The sequence below is a fragment of the Salmo salar genome, chromosome ssa09, assembly GCF_905237065.1.
Source record: "Salmo salar chromosome ssa09, Ssal_v3.1, whole genome shotgun sequence".
In the NCBI taxonomy this organism is placed as follows: Eukaryota; Metazoa; Chordata; class Actinopteri; order Salmoniformes; family Salmonidae; genus Salmo; species Salmo salar.
This window is the reverse complement of record NC_059450.1, coordinates 78,488,973-78,509,663: the sequence shown is the minus strand read 5'-3', so window position 1 is coordinate 78,509,663 and position 20,691 is coordinate 78,488,973. Positions and strand designations below refer to the sequence as shown.

The following is a 20,691-nucleotide window of genomic DNA, read 5'->3' as shown; positions in this document are numbered from 1 at the left end:
GGAGATCTACTGCTTGGACAGTTCCATCTGAGCCACTGACTTAATCCTTTTCTTTAACTTTTATTTTTGGTTGAGTTGGAGATGTGAATCCAACATATGATTTGTTAACTTGTCGACAAGTCATTAGGTTTTTTATTGTATTTCAAAAGTGATATTGCATTGTGTTTGGTAGTCAACGCAACCAAATATCAACATTTGAATTACATTTATCTTCTGCTTGGATAGTTCCTATTAAATCAGATCCACTTTAGCCAACATCCACAAAGCGGTTGTTTTGGCAGAGTCGGGGGTGAAACTGCATTAGAGCTGTCAAATCCAAAAGTGAGTGTTGGCATTATACCTAAATCAGACATTGGCTGCAGAGACTCACAGAAATCCCATGCAGCCTTGTTTACAAGTTTGAACACTGGAATGTGAGATGTAATCTACACATCAATTAAGCTGATAGAAATCATCATTATTTAGTTTAAGGATTTTTCAATTTGAGCATAATTATTATTATTATTATTATTATTTCTATATAGCCTACATTTTCCCACTCTGAACGGGGCGGGTCTGGCTTCATGACAATGATTGCAAGAGCAGCTGCTCACCGATTTTGATGGCTCCCACGCAGTTCCACCTCCGACACCACCAAACATCTGCTTGATCTGATTAAATCTAGACCTTAGTCTGGCTTTAATTACAGTTTGTCTACAAATTAGTAATTGATATGTTGGATTCACGTCTCGATCTTAACCAAAAATCTAAGTTGAAGTTGCACTATACAGAAATCGCTCTACCATTTCCTGTTTGCTACAATTCTAATAGTTTGCCTAATTTCAGTTTATGTGACAAAATAAGCTAGTATAGTGTAGAGAATAATTGTACCATCTAAACCGCTGTGAAATATATTTTCCATAACAAAACCAAAAGTAGAAGATCCAAAAAACAAACCTTAAGAATGGGAGGCATAGAAATAGGTCACATAGAACAGATCTACCGCTTCTTAGACTTGCTTTCAATGATAATGACAGATCTACAGTGCATTTGGAAGTTATTATGTTACAGCCTTATTCTACAATTGATTAAATAAATATTATCCTCATCAATCTACACACAATTCCCCATAATGAAAAAGTAAAAAAACAGGTTTATTGACATTTTTGCACATTTGTAAAAAATAAAAAAGAGAAAGGACTTATTTACATAAGTATTCAGACCCTTTGCTATGAGACTCGAAGTTTAGCTCAGGTGCATCCTGTTTCCATGAATCATCCTTGAGATGTTTCTACAACTTGATTGGAGTCCACCTGTGGTAAATTCAATTGATTGTACATGATTTGGAAAGGAACACACCTGTCTATAAAAGGTCCCACGGTTGACAGTGCATGTCATAGCAAAAATCAAGCCATGAGGTCGAAGGAATTGTCCGTAGAGCTCAGAGACAGGATTGTGTGGAGGCACAGATCTGGGGAAGGGCACCAAAAAATGTCTGCAGTTAAGCCTCCATCATTCTTAAATGGAAGAAGTTTGGAACCAGGAAGACTCTTCCTAGAGCTGGCCGCCCGGTCAAACCGAGCAATCGGGGGAGAAGGGCCTTGGTCAGGGAGGTGATCAAGAACCTGATGGTTACTCTGACAGAGCTCCAGAGTTCCTCTGGGGAGATGGTAGAACCTTCCAGAAGGACAAACATCGCTGCAGCACTCCACCAATTATGCCTTTATGGTAGAGTGGCCAGACAGAAGCCACTCCTCAGTAAAAGGCACATGACCGCCCGCTTGGAGTTTGCCAAAAGGCACCTAAAGGACTCTCAGACCATGAGAAACAAGATTCTCTGGTCTGATGAAACCAAGATTAATCTCTTTGGCCTGAATGCCAAGTGTCATGTCTGGAGGAAACCTGCCACCATCCCTACTGTAAAGCATGGTGATGGTGCTATGGGTATGTTTTTCAGCAGCAGGGAATGGGAGACTAGTCAGGATGAGCAAAAGATGAACGGAGCAAAGTACAGAGAGATCCTTCATGAAAACCTGATCCAGAGCGCTCAAGACCTCAGACTGGGCCAAAGGTTCACCTTCCAACAGGACAGCGACCCTAAGTACACAGCCAAGACAACAGTCTCTGAATGTCATTGAGTTCCCCACCCAGAAACAAACTGGAATCAAAGCAAGACTAGAGATGTGGTAGAGATGGAACAATCCAAGCAGAAAATACATCTCCTTCAAATGTTGATATTTGCTTGTGTTGACAACCAAACATAATTTCATATCACTAAATATCATTCAATTTCAAATCAACCAGAGCTTGAACCCCTAGGCCTTTATTATAGTCCACAAATGTTGTCTATTTTTAGTTGAATCCTGGGGTGAATTGAAACAATAGCTGTTGATGACTTTACAAATGCTATATAGTCCTAAAAAGCCTCATTGATGAAATATGACTGTTAAAGTTTGGGTCTATTTCATTTGCTCTGTTAAACCATCCATTTCGAATGACTTTGATAGCCGCAGTGATTTAGTTGAGATTTCTCTGCAAAAATTCTAACAATTCTCACAATTGATAATAGTCAGTAACAACTATTATAGCTAAGCAGGGCTGAGCTTGGTTACAAGTCTGGATGAGAGACCAAAGGTATACTGTGGATAGATCAATTCTCCAGTAGGTGGTGCTGCCCAGACATTTTTTTTCTGATAGTGGATATAATGTTGAAGATCTGATGTTGCTTTCAAGGTACAAATTCAACATATTTTATCCAAGGTTAGAAATGTGGTTACCATGATGACATTGACATTTCACCCTGAAAACAACAGTGACTTTCTTCAAATCCAATGTATTTTCCACATCACAATACATTGACAAAACCAGTTTGTGCCCAGTGGGTTGGCATTCCAGGGTGGTGGTGTGGGTGATGGAAGGGACATTTGGCCATGCCAAACATGCTTCTGCAATGCACTCTGCAAACTGAAAGCTCTGATTGTCCCCCAGGGATCATGTGGTTCTCCCTCTAAATCAGTCCCTGTGTAGACAATTCCAAGACCTCTTGACTTGATGATTAGAACACAGTCAACAAATATTCAATTATAGTCCACAATTGTTTAGCAGACACTCATATCCAGAGTAATTTACAGTCGTGAGTGCATAAGTTTTCAGACTGGTCCTCCATGGGAATCAAACCCACAACCCTGGCATTGCAAGTGCCATGCTCTACCAAGTGAGGCATAGAGGACAATATCAGTTATAGCAGTTGGTCAACAGGACAACATTAACAACAATAATCAAAGGTCAAAATAACCATACATATAACAATAATATATATATACATATAACAATAAGATATATACATATAACAACATGTGCAGGTTGGTTGGTCTGTCAGACACTGTCCCTCATCTTTTGGCAGTCAGCAATGTAGTGCGCTGTCAACCCACAGCTCTCTGTGTCCTCCCCCAACAGCACAGGTAGCCTATTCTTATCAGAGAAGTCTTTGAAAACCTTGAATAAGGGTTTCAAATTTGGGGAAATGACACTCTCTAATTGTTTTATGTTTTTGACATTTTGTCAGGAAATTCCTCTAAATAACTACCGGAACAGGATTCCAGCATCCTTCCTGGTACATGAGCTCCTGCTGGACAGTAGCTGCCTGTGGTATCATTACTGAGTTGTGTTGTGATGGTTGGCATGGAATGTACTCCATGACTGGACATTGATATGATTCTGTATTAAAGAGCCAGCTGCAGTACAATCAGAAAGCTCCTAGAGGAGGCAGACGACTGTGGAAGACAGATAAAGCAAACTAAAGGAATGCTACATTCAAGGAACATGCCGTGTTAGACCTTCAAAACTGAATGATCACAATGTTCTATATGTGATGAGAAAGTGGCTGAATGTTAATGGTACTGTATAAAGCTTAAATAAGACCTTAGCAAAGAGAGGCCGTTTCATGTACCTGTAGTTTCAGAGGGCATGCATGTCTATTGAGACAGTACTTGTTTACGTGATGCCTCTAAACACTCCAAAGCTGTCCAAGTCCTGCCTCTCCTGGTAATGTGTAGAGGAGGAAAAGGCCTCTACATTCATGTTCCCTCCTTTACCTCTGCCTCTCAAAAATATGGGATTGTTGTTTCTTATGACGACGACTGCAGGCCAGAGGAGATGGAATGTCTTTAGATGCTTCGTTTAATAAGAGGACAATGCGAGGGGAGCAGGCGAAGGGACGACTAGTGTGAATATGCGAATTAAGCCCACTATGGATTTGGGACCGCACTTTGTCTCCAGTGGAAATTCCAGACCAGGAGGAGGGAAGATTTATCTTACGCCACGTGTTTCTAAATTCAACTCACAGAAGGCTAAACAAATTTAGACTGTGACTTAGCTCAGGTTTCCTCTCGTCCTGATGCTCCATTCTAGCTAGTAGCTAAATGCCTCCAGTCCTCCAGTCCTCCAGGTCCAGGGCATCGATAAGTGGTGGAGGCCCAGTCACCGGATCTCATGCAGGGCACACTGTGAATACCATGCACCATGCTGGTCTGGATGAAAGCAGTGTCATATGGAAAGGTTTACATGTCTGAAACAAGCCCATTTGTTAGATGTCACATATCTGATATGTTGAAGAGATGAATCATCAGATCACCTGACTGGGCGTTCAGAAGAAGGTATCTCCCTGACGACCAGACGGGTTTCCCTCCTGACGACAATCCTATCATGAGATCCAGTCTGTCTGTCGTTAAATGGAGCCTCTGTTTTAAGGGTCATGTGCCACTCACACTAACAACCCCAACTCTCTGGAGTGTTGGGGTTACCTCATACACATGTCCATTTTCCTCCCAACTCTGTGACATGGTGGAGGCATTTCTCATTAGCCTATCTGCTTGTCCTGGTCAAATTTCATCTGGTACAATCAGTAAATGTCTCAGTGCTTGGCAAGGACGAAGAAGAAGAAGTGTGTGTTTAGTGTTTTTTGTGTGATGCTTGTCCTCCTCTTAGCAGTGTGATGTGTTGTTGTTTTCCTGTGAAGCATTTAGAAGTGTCATGTTGCTACTCTGATGGAGTGTTGAACCTTCCCCTAATGCTGTTGTAATGTGTGGGCGGGGGAGTTTGAGATGCTGGCAAACACTGATGCATCTCCTGGCAAACACTGAAGCATCTCCAGATAGATACAGTTATATGAAATCCCATCAAATAGAATGATTTTCTGTCTTTGGAACTAATTCTGATGAAGACCAGAATAAACTGTTGCATGGATTATGTCTGTATTCCACAGGAATAACCTGCAGTACCATATTTCTGAGTTGGTTCGGTCAACAGCACATGATTTACATTCTTGCAGAGTCTTGGCCCCAAGCTGAGCTCCCTCTGTGGGCCAATGGGATCCCCTTTCTGTATAAATAGACAGAGGCTCATGCCAGTATCCATCAGCACGGTGATTGTGGGAGATTAAAGGAGATGAACAGTGCCTTTCTGAGTCAAACAACATGATCCTTCAGATGGATAGATTGTTATGTAACCTTTACACACCATGATGATCACTCAGTCGTTGGCTTTTGACACAACACACACACAGACAGTTAAACTTGGCATGTCACATTAAGACAGAACCTCAAGGTGCAGTGTCCTTGGATGTTTCATTTGTAAGGTCACATAGGGGGTGTTTTTATACTGAACAAAAATATAAATGCAACATGCAACAATTTCATATAGACAGTTCATATGAGGAAATCAGTCAATTGAAATACATTCATTAGGCCCTAATCTATGTATTACACATTACTGGGCAGGGGCGCAGCCATGGGTTGGCCAGAGAGGGCATAAGTCCACCCACTTGGGAGCCAGGCCCAGCCAATCAAAATGAGTCTATCCCCACAAAAGGGCTTTATTAGAGACAGAAGTACCCCCCTCTCTCGCCATCTGACGATCCCGCAGGTGAAGAAGCTGGATGTGGAGGTCCTGGGCTGGTGTGTTCTGCGGTTGTGAGGCTGGTACTGCCAAATTCTCTAAAACAATGTTGGAGGCAGCTTATGTCAATTCTTTGGGAACAGCTCTGGTGGACATTCCTGCAGTCAGCAGGGAACATTTCGGAGATCTTTTATTTCAGTTCATGAAACCAGCACTTTACATGTTGCATTTATATTTTTGTGTGTAATGGCAATGTTTTTTTACACAGCTCCTCCTGAGAAACCCTCAGAGAGTGGGGTCACGGCATGGGATTAGCCATTATTGAGAGCGACCCTGGAGCAATTGGGGTTAAGTGCCTTGCTCAAGGGCACATCGACAGATTTTTTTCATCTTGTCAACTCAGGGATTCAAACCAGCAGTGTTTTTGGTTACTGGCCCAACACTCCTAGCCACTAGGCTACTTACCACACACATAGTGTAGAGAATTGTACATCTTCAGTTGGTCTGGCGAAGGATTGAATGGTGTTAGCTTTAGGACCTATGACGTATACAATGAAATAATGATATGGGTGTATAATAGGTATAAGCATCTGCAGCTCATGCTCATTCTCCCTTCCCTCTGTACAGAAATCAGCAGCTATTGGACACAGTGACACTCCCCCTGGAAAGGCCTGAAACATGGCACAGTAGGTTGAAAGGACATGAATGACAAGAATGAAACATTTTCAATGAGAACCAGTACATCATTTTCCGTAAGATATTGAGACATTGGAACGACACGGGGACAACTGTGTGATTTCACGCCGTCTTGGGGTCTGTCTGTGTGTGTGTGTGTGTGTGTGTGTGTGTGTGTGTGTGTGTGTGTGTGTGTGTGTGTGTGTGTGTGTGTGTGTGTGTGTGTGTAGCATCCAGAAGAAGACCAGCACCATGTCCCTGACCATCTCCAGCTCCTCCAAAGCAATCTCCTCTTCCTCATCCTCCATTGTGGTCCAGCAGCAGAGACAGTCCAGCCTGGTGCAGCCCCTCTGCATCAGCCCCCAGAGGGTACCTGACACACACACACACTCCACATACTCACCAAGCTCGTCACACCTCCATAACACACGATATACACACTCAACAGCTTCAACTGCTCCTGATCAATATTCATGATGTCATGTACCCACAGACAGCATATTGACTGTGCTACTTTGTATTTTGTTATCTACTGATTGTTGTTCCATCTTGTTTCTAGACACAGAGTCCATCCTACCCCAGACAGTATTCAGGAGGTGGTGGCGTTGCCCCAACCTTTGTCGAGGTAAAAAAAAAAAATACAGGATACATCTTTACTCCCATCTGGTGACTGAATATGGAACTGAAGGTTTAGGTTGGGTTGGCACTATATACATTTCATGAAGGATCCTTCCTCCTTATATCAGTGTGTCCAGTGGCCTGATCCTTGCCATTCAAATGGATTTACACCTACTCTATATCCTTATGACGTCCTAGGCAGTTATCCGAATATGACACAGCTTTTCAGTCAAAAGATGACGAAGACCATTGTCTTAATTGCTGTCAGAGGTCAAAAAAATGTCAAAAGCATCCTTCTTGTCAGTTTGTTAATGATTGTTCCCTAAACAGCTACGAAAAAGTGTATGTATGCACTCACTACTGTAAGTCTGGATAGGAGCGTCTATTAAATGACTAACAGCTGGGTACCCACTGTATGTGCGTAGGGCTGAGGTGAGGAGAGTGGTTGAGATAGGAGGAGCTTGGTGGTGATGGTATGTGGGTGTCAACAGCCATTAGCTTTGATCCACTTCTCTCCTGTGTCCAGCGTCTCCATGACATCAGCACGGTCAAGGGTCAGCTGGTGGTTCTAGAGTGCCGTATTCGTGGAACGCCACCACTGCAGGTTCTGTGGTACCGTGAGAACGAGCAGATAGTGGACTCAGCTGACATCCGCATCCTCAGAAAGCGTAAGTAGCAGTAGATCACAGTGTGAAACAGACCAAGAATGACCTTTGAGGCACTAAATACAAATGCTCTTAACATTCTCCTCCTTTTTCAGAGGCTACTTCTGCATCAGTGCCAGGTGAGTTGGAAAACATACCCAAGGCCCACTGTTGGCTATTGAAGGACACATTTACCAGTTGGCTATTGAAGGACACATTTACCCCTGTTTACCACTATAAGATGACCAATCAAACCTGATACATTGGTGCTGGTATGTCCTCCTCTCCTACCTCTACAGAGGAGCTGTGGACCCTTGTCATCACCGAGGCCTTCCCAGAGGACTCTGGGTTGTTCAAATGTATAGCTGGGAATCAGTTGGGAACAGTATCATGTGACGCCATACTGGAGGTGTACCTAGGTGAGCAGAGACTAGCTTCAGAACTGGTCAGACACACGAGACTACTGTTGTGCTTCTGCACAGCTTTCTTCATCCACTGTAATCTATATACAATCCTGAAATACACTCTGACAATGTGACCACGTCTGTGTTCAGACCTGGAAGAGCAGATGGCGAATGAGACGCCCATGGATGAGCAGTCCTTAGATTCTACCAGGCTGGAACCTTATGACTTTCCATCTTTACTTCATGACATAGCAGGGATTCTCCCTCCAGAGTGGCCCGAGAGCCCAGTCTGTGAGATTGGTCACCCACTTGAAGAACAGTGAGTTCAACTATTCTAACACCCTGCAAAACCCCTGAAATTGAAAGATGAATGTCCAGTATGCTGTTCTGTGAGACAGTATTTATTTATCAAAATACCTATCAATAATGTAAATGTAAAATTTTGAGGAATTATTTTATAGGTAATCTTTGCTGTGGCATGGATGCAGAGAAATACAGTGTTTCCCTAATGTCATTTTGATTCAACTGCCACAAGAGTGGGCTATTGCCTTGTTTTGAAGTTGCTGGTAGGCTGCAACAGTTTAAAAAGTTGTATGATCGAATTCTCTGTATACATTCATTAATTAATTAGGACTTGATTAAGAGAGGTATTACTTACAGCGCTGATTGTTTGGTTTGAAGATGGTTTATCATCTGATTATAATAACAGGGAGGGGATTATTTAGCCTATTTGTCCTTAAAAAAAACATTTTTTTAGATAATGCAAGGAACTAAGTATATACCATGTTATTAAATAGGAGATTATAAAGGCTTGTGTGTAGGCTAGAAAGGCACAACGAATGGGGGCGACTGTGACACGTAAATAAAAATAAATGCAGGTCAGGGGTCGCATTACAGCCGCGCTCTGAAATCACCTGTGAGTCGGCGCGCACGTCATTCTGCATACCCGATGTGGGTGTACACAAGTTACTACGGACCTGTTGCACTCCAACTCTCATCACAAACATTTAACTCTCCTCTGCGGTGCAGCCTTTATTGAAGCTGAAATAGCATACGATATTTAATCTAGGAACATTTATCCAGGTAAGCTTAATGCATTGTTTGATTAATTTGTCACAGGTGCAATTGATTATACACGTTTGTAATTGATTTATTTTTTTCTATAATCAACTGAAATATATACATTTGTAGTCTATATAAAACCTTGTGTGGTCATGTTCTGAGTAAGTAAATGGAAATGACCTGTCCATGTTAGTGTTGACGTTCATGTCTGCATATCATATATCAGTGATTCACTCAGAGAGTTGGTTGAATTGTATATTTTGGAGGTATTTGGCTGTTGCATTTCATAAGCGTTTCATTTATAAAGTGTAGTGTCAAAGTGAAGTCTCTAGTAATCCAAGTCTTGCCTATCATGCAAATTTGCATACCAAAGAGTTCAAGAAACGTTGGCTGCATTCACACAGGCAGCCCAATTCTGATCTTTTTTTACACTAATTGGTCTTTTGACCTATAGCATCAGCTCTGAAAAAGATCTGATGTAAAAAGAACTGATGTGATTGGTCAAAAGACCAATTAGTAGAAAAAATATCAGAATTGGGTTGTCTGTGTTGGTGCTGCTCTGTAGTGAATGTGATTTCATTGGAATTTGATGGTTCAGTAAATGCTTTTAGAAATGTCTTTTAGAACGTGGTATTTGAGGTAGTTTATCAATAAGGCAAATCCATAGTAACAGAAGGATGCTGACACTCATATTTTACAAAATCACATCTACTTGAACAGTGCAGATGCAAAGTTTGGTAACAGAATGATGACAGAAAAAGCAGGAATTGTCATTCTGTTACCAAATGTTACATCTGCACTGTATAAGTAAATAGGTTTTTAATTAAATTTTAAGTGGAAATTGTTAACAGTAGTCCTTGTCCGTAGCGTTGTATGGTTTGTTTAACTTGCAATCCTTGTTTTTTGTTTAACATTTTAAAGTGAAAAATCTGAGTTGGCATCATTCTCTTACTGTGGAATTGCCTAATAGCTACAGTATTCTCAAAAGTCTGTTTGTTTGACTAGGCAGGGACCGAACCCTTCAATACACCCTGGTTTATAAAAAAAAAAAGGCACTTTCTGTCAGTGGTGTGGTTCACAAAGGTATAAGTCCCAAAATAGACTGTATAGACTCAAGCCATCATCCTAAGATTCTGAGAGCAGACTATTTGAGACTACTGTGATTAGGTTTGCATTATGCCCACTCTTGTAGAAAAAGAAAAGTCCACTCTTCTCCATTGGACTCGCTACCTGTTCTGCTTAATAGGACAATATGGCTTTGAATAATGGCTTGCATCTATGGAATCAACAAAAACACTCACTATTTACTTTTATTGATTTCCCTCAAATGGAAAGATTGTCGGCCGCCACCCCTGCCCGGATTCAAATAAAATGTTATTGGTCACATACACATGGTTAGCAGATGTTATTGGTCACATACACATGATTAGCAGATGTTATTGGTCACATACACATGGTTAGCAGATGTTATTGCAAGTGTAGTGAAAAACTCTTGAGTGTCCCGCCTGATTTCCACAAAAGGAAAACTGGCTGCATTCCAGGGAGAGGACCGGAGCACTCCAATAGCATCTCTCGCTATCCCAGTGTCTCCTCTGGATCACAGGTCATACCATTCCACTGTTCCCAAAGTACCCTGGTCTGTTACATAATGGACAGAGACATCAGCTTGTGTGGTGTGCTGCTGCTCTCCATCTGTCAGAGATCGAGGGAATGTATACTGAATATAAGACTTGACATTAAAGAGCAGGGCCTTATTGAGTTGGAACGATTACAGAGTAAATCATGTGCAGAGGCGACAACTCCTTATTCTACACCACAGATAATCATCTTGGTTTGATCATTTATTTCTGAATGACCTTTAGCATTGAGTAGAAATAAGTTGTATTGTTTCTAGACCCTGTGTGATTCTGTTGATGATCGTTGGCGACAGTGTAGCCTGCTCTGCTCTTACCCACAATGCTCGTCACATGGGCCCGGGTGTCGGAGTTAGCTGAACTGCACCTGCCAGCTAATGTCAGCCTCCTGATTTAGCCACTCACACTTTATTAGAAACATACAGCAACATGTGTCCACTTCTCTTGAAGGTCATGTGGACACTGTTTGTGTTCAAGTAATGTTTATTTTACATGTGTAAGGCAAGACAAAAGAAATTGCACACATATGAACTATTACTATGCAAAAAGGGGCAACTGAAAATGGACTTTCCACCTTTAAGAAGGCTGTGCATAGGTGGGTACTGGTGTAACAATTTTATTGTAGGAAGGAATGTTGCTTCTATGATCACCACTTGTCCAGTTAACTTGAGTAATGCAAATTAAGTTACCAAAGTGTTTTCCCTTTCAGGTGTCCAGATTCAGAGCTGCAGCCACCTAGTAAAAGTCTAGAGGAGCCCTTCAGTGTGAGTGAAGAGGGTATCCACAGCTCAGAGGGTCAGAGGTCACCTAAAGCCTGCAGAACCAAAAAAACAACCCCAAAACTGTTCACTCCCAGCAAGCCCAGCTACCAGAACTCAAGATACTTTGGAGGCAGTAGCATGAGCAGCAGTGTGGCTGACCTGCCCACCTTCTCCCCCAGCCTTTTCGCCCCCAGTGCCTTCAACTATGCTCGGCCACGCCAGTTCATCCAGTCTCAGCCAGCCTTTCAGGCCCCCAGCTACAATGTCGCCCAGGCTCTGCCTCAGCCCAACGGGAACAGCAGCAAGGCCTCTCCATCCTCTCCCAATCTGAGCTTCCCCATTTCCACCCCTGCATCCTCACAGCTGACGGTGTTCCCTCGTGATCCTCCTCCTCCCTCCTCCACTGCCCAGTCCATGTCCCACTCTTGCGCCCCCATGCGCTCCACTATCACCCTCACCCCCAGGGCCTATGCCGGTGTCCCAGCCCCACCTGAGCCCAAGCCCCAGTCCTCTCCAGCTGCCTTCCTCTGCTCTGTCCTGCCCTCTCACTCCACCCCACATTACAAGCCTGCTCCCATGTCTATTCCTCAGCCCCTATCCCCAGCTATCTCCCCCAACCCCCTGCCCAAGCCCAGGTTTGATGCCTCCCTGCACATGGGACAGGGACTGTCTCTCCCTACACAGAGCCTGCCTATGAGTCATTCTCTCCACTCACTAACTCCCCCCCCAGCTTTCATGCCACAGCCCCCCTTTCCTCCTCCCTCATGTGTGTCTCTGCCTCCTAGCTACAGAGGGACCCCAAACATGTGAGTTTCTATATTTTTGAACAGTAAATAAAATGTCTAAATATTACTAGTGTGTAATAGCATTACGTTTTTAGTGTTAATGGTTGTCTTCTGGCTATCCCGTTCACGTTCCCTCCCCAGCCTTCCCAAGCCCACCCTGAAGAAGGCTCCTGTTCCTAGGCCAGGGTCCCGCAACACGGATGAGGATATCCAGGGTTCCAAGGACGCCCTGATCCAGGATCTGGAGAAGAAGCTGCGTACCAAAGAGGCCCGTAGGCAAAACAGCCAGGTATCCATTTTTAACAAACTGACCTGGTGTCAGTGGGGAGGGAAATGTTTGTTTTTGTGTGGATATACAGTACCAGTCAAAAGTTTGGACACACCTACTCATTTATGGGTTTTTCTTTATTTTTACTGTTTTCTACATTGTAGAATAATAGTGAAGACATCAAAACTATGGAATCATGTAGTAATCAAAATATATTTTATATTTGAGATTCTTCAAAGTAGCCACCCTTTGCCTTGATGACAGCTTTGCACTCTCTTGGCATTCTCTCAACCAGTTTCATGAGGTACTCACCTGGAATGCATTTAAATTAACAGGTGTGCCTTGTTAAAAGTTAATTTGTGGAATTTCTTTCCTTAATGTGTTTGAGCCGATCACTTGTGTTGTGACAAGGTAGGGGTGGTACACAGAAGATAGCCCTATTTGGTAAAAGACCAAGTCCATATTATGGCAAGAACAGCTCAAATAAGCAAAGAGAAACGTCCATCATTAATTTAAGACTTGAAGTTCAGTCAATACAGAACATTTCAAGAACTTTGTAGTTTCTTCAAGTGCAAACACCAAGCGCTATGATGAAACTGGCTCTCATGAGGACCACCACAGGAAAGAAAGACCCAGAGTTACCTCTGCTGCAGAGGATAAGTTCATTAGAGTTACCAGCCTCAGAAATTGCAGCCCAAAGAAATGCTTCAGAGTTAAAGTAACAGACACATCTCAACATCAACTGTTCAGAGGAGACTGCGTCAATCAGGCCTTCATGGTCGAATTGCTGCAATGATACCACTACTAAAGGACACCAATAATAAGAAGAGACTTGCTTGGGCCAAGAAACATGAGCAATTGACATTAGACCGGTGGAAATCTCCTGTGGTCTGATGAGTCCAAATTTGAGATTTTTGGTTCCAACTGGCGTGTCTTTGTGACACAGAGTAGGTGAACGGATGATCTCCGCGTGTGTGGTTCCCACCGTGATGCATGGAGGAGTTGGTGTGATGGTGTGGGGGTGCTTTGCTGGTGACACTGTTAGTGATTTATTTAGAATTCAAGGCACACTTGACCAGCATGGCTACCACAGCATTCTGCAGTGATACGCCATCCCATCTGGTTTGGGCTTAGTGGGATTATAAATTGTTTTTCAACAGGACAGTGAACCAAAACACCTCCAGGCTGTGTAAGGGCTATTTGACCAAGAAGGAGAGTGATGGAGTGCTGCATGAGATGACCTGGTCTCCACACCCCAATTGGGAGAGTTTGGGATGAGCTGGACCTCAGTGAAGGAAAAGCAGCCAACAAGTGCTCAGCATATGTGTGAAGTCCTTCAAGATGGTTGGAAAAGCATTCCTCATGAAGCTGGTTGAGAGAATGCCAAGAGTGCGCAAGCTGTCATGAAGGCAAAGGGTGGCTTATTTTGAAGAATATAAAATATATACTGCTCAAAAAAATAAAGGGAACACTTAAACAACACATCCTAGACAAAATCACACAAAAATAATCAATAAATATCCAATTTATCAACTCATGGAGGTCTGGATTTGGAGTCACACTCAAAATTAAAGTGGAAAACCACACTACAGGCTGATCCAACTTTGATGTAATGTCCTTAAAACAAGTCAAAATGAGGCTCAGTGGTGTGTGTGGCCTCCACGTGCCTGTATGACCTCCCTACAACGCCTGGGCATGCTCCTGATGAGGTGGGGGATGGTCTCCTGAGGGATCTCCTCCCAGACCTGGACTAAAGCATCGGCCAACTCCTGGACAGTCTGTGATGCAACGTGGCGTTGGTGGATGGAGCGAGACATGATGTCCCAGATGTGCTCAATTGGATTCAGGTCTGGGGAACGGGCGGACCAGTCCATAGCATCAATGCCTTCCTCTTGCAGGAACTGCTGACACACTCCAGCCACATGAGGTCAAGCATTGTCTTGCATTAGGAGGAACCCAGGGCCAACCGCACCAGCATATGGTCTCACAAGGGGTCTGAGGATCTCATCTCGGTACCTAATGGCAGTCAGGCTAATGGCAGTCAGGCGAGCACATGGAGGGCTGTGCGGCCCCCCAAAGAAATGCCACCCCACACCATGACTGACCCACCGCCAAACCGGTCATGCTGGAGGATGTTGCAGGCAGCAGAACGTTCTCCACGGCGTCTCCAGACTCTGTCACGTCTGTCATGTGCTCAGTGTGAACCTGCTTTCATCTGTGAAGAGCATAGGGCACCAGTGGCGAATTTGCCAATCTTGGTGTTCTCTGGCAAATGCCAAACGTCCTGCACGGTGTTGGGCTGTAAGCACAACCCCCACCTGTGGACGTCGGGCCCTCATACCACCCTCATGGAGTCTGTTTCTGACCGTTTGAGCAGACACATGCACATTTGTGGCCTGCTGGAGGTCATTTTGCAGGGCTCTGGCAGTGCTTCTCCTGCTCCTCCTTGCACAAAGGCAGAGGTAACGGTCCTGCTGCTGGGTTGTTGCCCTCCTACAGCCTCCTCCACGTCTCCTGATGTACTGGCCTGTCTCCTGGTAGCGCCTCCATGCTCTGGACACTATTCTGACAGACACAGCAAACCTTCTTGCCACAGCTCGCATTGATGTGCCATCCTGGATGAGCTGCACTACCTGAGCCACTTGAGTGGGTTGTAGACTCCGTCTCATGCTACCACTAGAGTGAAAGCACCGCCAGCATTCAAAAAAAGACCAAAACATCAGCCAGGAAGCATAGGAACTGAGAAGTGGTCTGTGGTCACCACCTGCCGAACCACTCCTTTATTGGGGGTGTCTTGCTAATTGCCTATAATTTCCACCTGTTGTCTATTCCATTTGCACAACAGCATGTGAAATTTATTGTCAATCAGTGTTGCTTCCTAAGTGGACAGTTTGATTTCACAGAAGTGTGATTGACTTGGAGTTACATTGTGTTGTTTAAGTGTTCCATTTATTTTTTTGAGCAGTGTATTTTGATTTCTTTAACACCTTTGTTTTTTGTTACTACATGATTCCATAGGTGTTATTTCATAGTTTTGATGTCTTCACTATTATTCTACAATGTAGAAAATAGTAAAAATAAAGAAACCCTGGAATGAGTAGGAGTGTCCAAACTTACAACTGGTACTGTATGTATGTAGATGGGGAAATGTATAGTATGTGAGTCAAGAAGGATGCTACAATCTAAATGTTAGTTTATTCCCAAACCACATTAAATAAGTATTTGTTTACTCCACTACCACATGAATGCTGTACATGAAAATGTGTGGTTCCTATTTGATTTGAACCCATATCAGCGTACATCAGACCATTTAATACCACAATGTGGACCTGGCAACTATGCAAGAGGAAAAGTTAGATTTAGTAATTTATCATTCCCTTGTAGCCTTCCTATATTAATGTAATTAATGTCAAGGACACACAACATCCTTGATGCCAGGTTCATTCTTCAATAGAAACCAACTTCCAATGAATGGAGGCTTCAGTGGAATCCCAGGGGCTTAGTGGACCAGTGTACTATGATCAACACAAGGTAGCTGTTGTGTTGAAATAGACACAATAACATTGGAGGCTGCTCTATGGACAGATTTACTGGCACAGCTGGTCCCAATTCACTCCCTACCCCTTCCAACTTATCCACAACCCTTCCATGTTTGCATATCTTAATAGGTAGAAAGATTTCAGTGGTGGAGTTTCCACCATATTGCTTCCAATTAACGAATTGGAACCTACTGGCATTTTGCAGTATACTGACTGACCAGTGGCTGGTTTCCTGTCTGTCTCTTGACAGAAGCTGTCCTATGAGGAGCGCATGGCTCGGAGGTTGCTGGGTCCAGATAACGCTGCCTCTGTCTTTGAGAATTCCTCTGACTCACAACCCGACCAGGTATATCACTTCTACATCATCCATTACAGCCCATTTAGTTTGTAGGAAAGTTATTTAGGGAGGTACCTACACTTGGACGTTTACATTTGAGTCATTTAGCAGACGCTCTTATCCAGAGAGACTTAGTGCATTCATCTTAAGATAGCTAGGTGGGACAACCACATCACAGGCATAGAAAGTACACTTTTCTTCAATACAGTAGTTCACTTAGCTCAAGTCATTGTATTTAAAGGATACATATTTTGGCATGCTACTGTATGTTTCCAGATGTTCTGATAATAGTTTGTCAGGCTGGGAGCCGTCGTTACTAATAGTATTTGGGTTTAGGTTAGACGGGATGTTCCCTGTACTGTGTGTGACTAGTCCCCTGTCACTGTCCATCACCCCTGAATCCTCCTCACACAATGGGACTGGCCTCTGGCTCTGTCCTCGTCAGTCACAGGAGATAAGTCTACAGCCAATCCACAGCGCTCTTCAAAGAATGCAGCTAGAAATAGCAGGGGTGAAGATTGTGTTCCAAAGCAGCATGTTCCCAGGGATTTGTAGTGTAGGATGCTGGGAAGAGACCACCACACACACAGTACAACACATGTGCCCACACCACAGGTATAGCCCCTAGCCCTTTACATCCAACCATTCCCATTGACCTTGGCATAGTGTCATGTACTTAGAAAGATTAGAAATTCAGGTTATTTAAAAAGGTTGTTTCAAAGTAATGCATTTCAGGAGAAGATGCAGCCTTGAACCTAGACAACCTTTGTGGGTCAACTTTAGTGTTGGCTAGTGTAGAGGCAGAGATGAATCGCAGCTTATAAACAGTATAGGAATGGTTTTACACACAGACGGGTCCATTGCATACTTTTAATTCCCAAATCTCTGTCCTCTCTTGCAGCCAGAATCACCAGAGGGACGTAACACCGGAGGAATATGGTACCTTTCACCAACGGACGGCAAAAGCATGTGCATAAATTGATAATGCATTACATATTGGTATACAGTTTTGCTGGTATGGAATGTGTTCTGCATTACATAATGAAGCTGTAGGTGATGAGAGGAGACCAGAAAGCGGGACGCAGTGCTCCACGTGAGGGTGAAGATCTGTGTGAATGAGGCTTGAGTTCTGGGATTGGGAGGCAGGTTGTCTGATCCGGTTTGGGTTTCCTGGCACTGCCGTGTGTTTGTGCCGTTTCCACCGTCTACCACGGGCTCCGGTTCCCCCCCGGCCATGCCGTAACGAGGACAATTATAGACCATGTACTGAGCGTGTTGACATGTCTCTCTGGCTGTGTGGCTTCCTCACTGGTATTTCCTGAGATTGCCTTGTCTTCCAATGATGTACTGTATGTAAAGGGCACATGCTGTGCTGCTTGAAGTGAGTTGGTTTAGGATCCATGGATGGACTTGTTGTTAATTTGCTTGTCAATGTTATGGGGTTTTCTGTACTGTTGTTCAGCATGAATGGTGATGCAGCACCATTCATTAGTTCAATTAGCTCTCTGAACCTGAAAAGATAAGTGAGCTCTGTTGTCTGCATAAGAACTCCCTCATTCAGCCATCAGAGCAGTTATGAAAGCTCCTTTGTTCCTATCCTCTCTCCTTTCGCTTTCTCGCTCTTTCATTCTCTCTCGCTCTTTCTTATTATTTTTTTCAAGGGGCAAACACCACTCTGGTACTGATGTCAACGAGGGCTCAGCCATCCAGGAGAAGTGCTATGCCCCGCGCTTCATCCAGGTCCCCCAGGACCTCACGGTGGAGGAGGGCAGGTTCTGTAGGATCGACTTCAAGGTACAGAACTGGATACGCTCTAATCAGTTTAGTAATGCATGTTGATAGCTGGGATCCATTTCCTATGTAGGAACTTATTGCTGAGGTATCTTCTGTAAAGACCTTGTTGAACTATGACACTGACTCATGCAACACTTTTATTCAAGTGTAATGAAAGCCTCTGGTGAAACCCAATAGCCCCTGTGAATAGAATAACCAGGTTGTAAAAGCTGCACTCTACTCCCTATCACCCCCCACTCTGGGCCCTTGCACTACGCCCCCTCATGACCCCCTAGTAGTCGACACTACAGTCCACACTCTCCCAGGGTCCTATTCATTAGCACACACCGTATCAATTTATTTTCTTATTGGGCAAGTTCAGGTTGTCCCTCAATGTTCCAGTCAGTTTTTTTCCTAATGAATACACCTCTGGCTGTGCCTTCAGGTGGGGGGTCTGCCCACCCCAGACGTGGCCTGGTACCTGGATGGTAAAGCCATCCGTCCGGACGACTACCACAAGATGCTGGTGTGTGAGAAGGGCGTGCACTCCTTCATCATCGAGATCGTGACGGTGCATCACGCCGGAGTCTACGAGTGTATTGCCAGGAACCGCGCCGGGGAGAACCGCTTCTCCATGAAACTGGAGGTTATCGGTAAGGGCTGTTTTGACTACTGTCAAATGAATTCCCATCGCTTAGCATTGATGACACTGCTCCACCTTCACCCCAACCCTTCATCTCCTCTCCAGCCCAGGAGGTGCTTCGCCCCCCTACCTTCGTCCAGAAGATGCTGAACTCTCGTGCCTTGGAGGGGGACACAGTGAGGTTAGAGTCTAAGGTGGCTGCCTCCCCTCCACCAAAGCTCTTCTGGAAGAAGGACAAAGACATGCTACGCATTGACCCCACCAGAATGAGGTGGGTGGAACTTCAATTCCATCACTTTCAGGACATTTGTACAGCTTTTTTAGAAGGAGAAATACTCACAGTAGAGATTGTAATTTCTGTCCCTTAGCTGAGTAGAATATATCTGAAGTGTACATGTGCTAATTAGCTGATATAGCTTTGCTAGGTAATGTGAACCTCTTAGCTGAAAGTGAGAGGTTCTATTGATTCCATAAGAGGTTAACCCAGGCCTGATGTCTGTCTCCCAGCCTGTACCAGGACGGCACAGGAAGTCAATGCCTGCTCATTGAGAGGCTAGTCAAATCTGATGCAGGCTGGTACACACTGTCTGCCATCAATGAGGCCGGCATGTCCACCTGCAATGCCAGACTGGATGTAGGAAGTAAGTGGACCTTGTGCATTTGTGCGTGCGTGGTTTGAAGTTAAGCACAGACTAGTGTTCAGTTCAGAGGTAAATTGGCTGTTCCCTGTCCATGGTAGCTGTTTAGAATTCAACTCATAAACACCACAAAAGCTTTGGCTATCAACCTCCTGTGGCTCTACACAGCTGTCCTCATGCTGACATCTGCACTAGTGGGACAAGCAGGGATTACAGCCAAGACAGACAACGTAACCTTGCACTCAGAATGTCTGCTATGGCAGGGCAGTGAAATGGCACACTGCACTACTGTACTATGAATTACCAGTGTTGTACAATAACTTATGTACTGTAGCAGCAGGGGGAAATGTTCTGTTATTCAACATTCGTAGAACTTTCTCCTGTTAGAATGAAGCAGAGAGGCCTCTTTCTAGCTTGTGTTTCTCCAGTGTAAATGGAGGGTAATTCCCTGGAATGTATCCCTTGTCCCGCAAATGGTTGCCATGGCAGTGCAGGCTGATTAGAAACCCATAGCAGATATATTACTAGGGAAATGCGGGCCTGGCTGGCTATTGTATTTCCCCTCGATCACATAACATGCCATCTGTTATGCGGACTGAGAGCGGCCATGATGAAGTTAACTTCCATTCAGCCTAGCTCGCTGAAGTCGTCAAGTCTGTAATGGATCATGTACAGTAACATTTGGCCGTGCACTCTGCTGACCAGAAGGAAAGCTTGTCTTTCGACCCCCAAGGGTTGAATCTGTAACTGGAGCTGGGGCTTAATACATCTCTTATATAAGCTGTTATACCAGAGCGGTTTCTCTGGTTATTTTAGGAAACTCTCTTAGGATATCTACACATTCCTCCTCCTGTGGATTAGGAGATCTAACCATTTCTCAGAATGTTTAAAATAATAGGTTGGTAACATTTGACAACGACCGGCTTTATTTAAATGTTTTATTACCTGGCTCAAACACATTTCCTCTATTATTGCATTAGAGGTTCAAGGGTTCTATTCTGAATATATCCTGACCTTTTTATTCCATTCTGTCTCT

The 20,691-nt window shown here is 44.0% G+C and overlaps 1 protein-coding gene across 3 annotated transcripts in view; it reads left to right on the top strand.

Moving 5' to 3' along the window:
* LOC106611982 (myotilin) overlaps positions 1–20,691 on the top strand; it is a 28,738-nt gene that overhangs the window by 7,288 nt on the left and 759 nt on the right. For 2 of the 3 annotated variants that reach the window (XM_014212728.2, XM_014212726.2), the window contains exons 2-16: positions 6,502–6,560; positions 6,780–6,918; positions 7,109–7,174; positions 7,694–7,835; positions 7,928–7,951; positions 8,111–8,230; positions 8,366–8,534; positions 11,621–12,478; positions 12,599–12,746; positions 16,515–16,610; positions 17,503–17,570; positions 18,263–18,395; positions 18,820–19,027; positions 19,123–19,288; positions 19,525–19,658. In XM_014212728.2, coding sequence (XP_014068203.2) covers positions 6,553–6,560; positions 6,780–6,918; positions 7,109–7,174; positions 7,694–7,835; positions 7,928–7,951; positions 8,111–8,230; positions 8,366–8,534; positions 11,621–12,478; positions 12,599–12,746; positions 16,515–16,610; positions 17,503–17,570; positions 18,263–18,395; positions 18,820–19,027; positions 19,123–19,288; positions 19,525–19,658 — 2,479 coding nt within the window. In that variant the 5' untranslated portion in view covers positions 6,502–6,552. The remainder of the gene's footprint in view (positions 1–6,501; positions 6,561–6,779; positions 6,919–7,108; positions 7,175–7,693; positions 7,836–7,927; positions 7,952–8,110; positions 8,231–8,365; positions 8,535–11,620; positions 12,479–12,598; positions 12,747–16,514; positions 16,611–17,502; positions 17,571–18,262; positions 18,396–18,819; positions 19,028–19,122; positions 19,289–19,524; positions 19,659–20,691) is intronic. The other variant, XM_014212729.2, reaches the window with a different exon arrangement.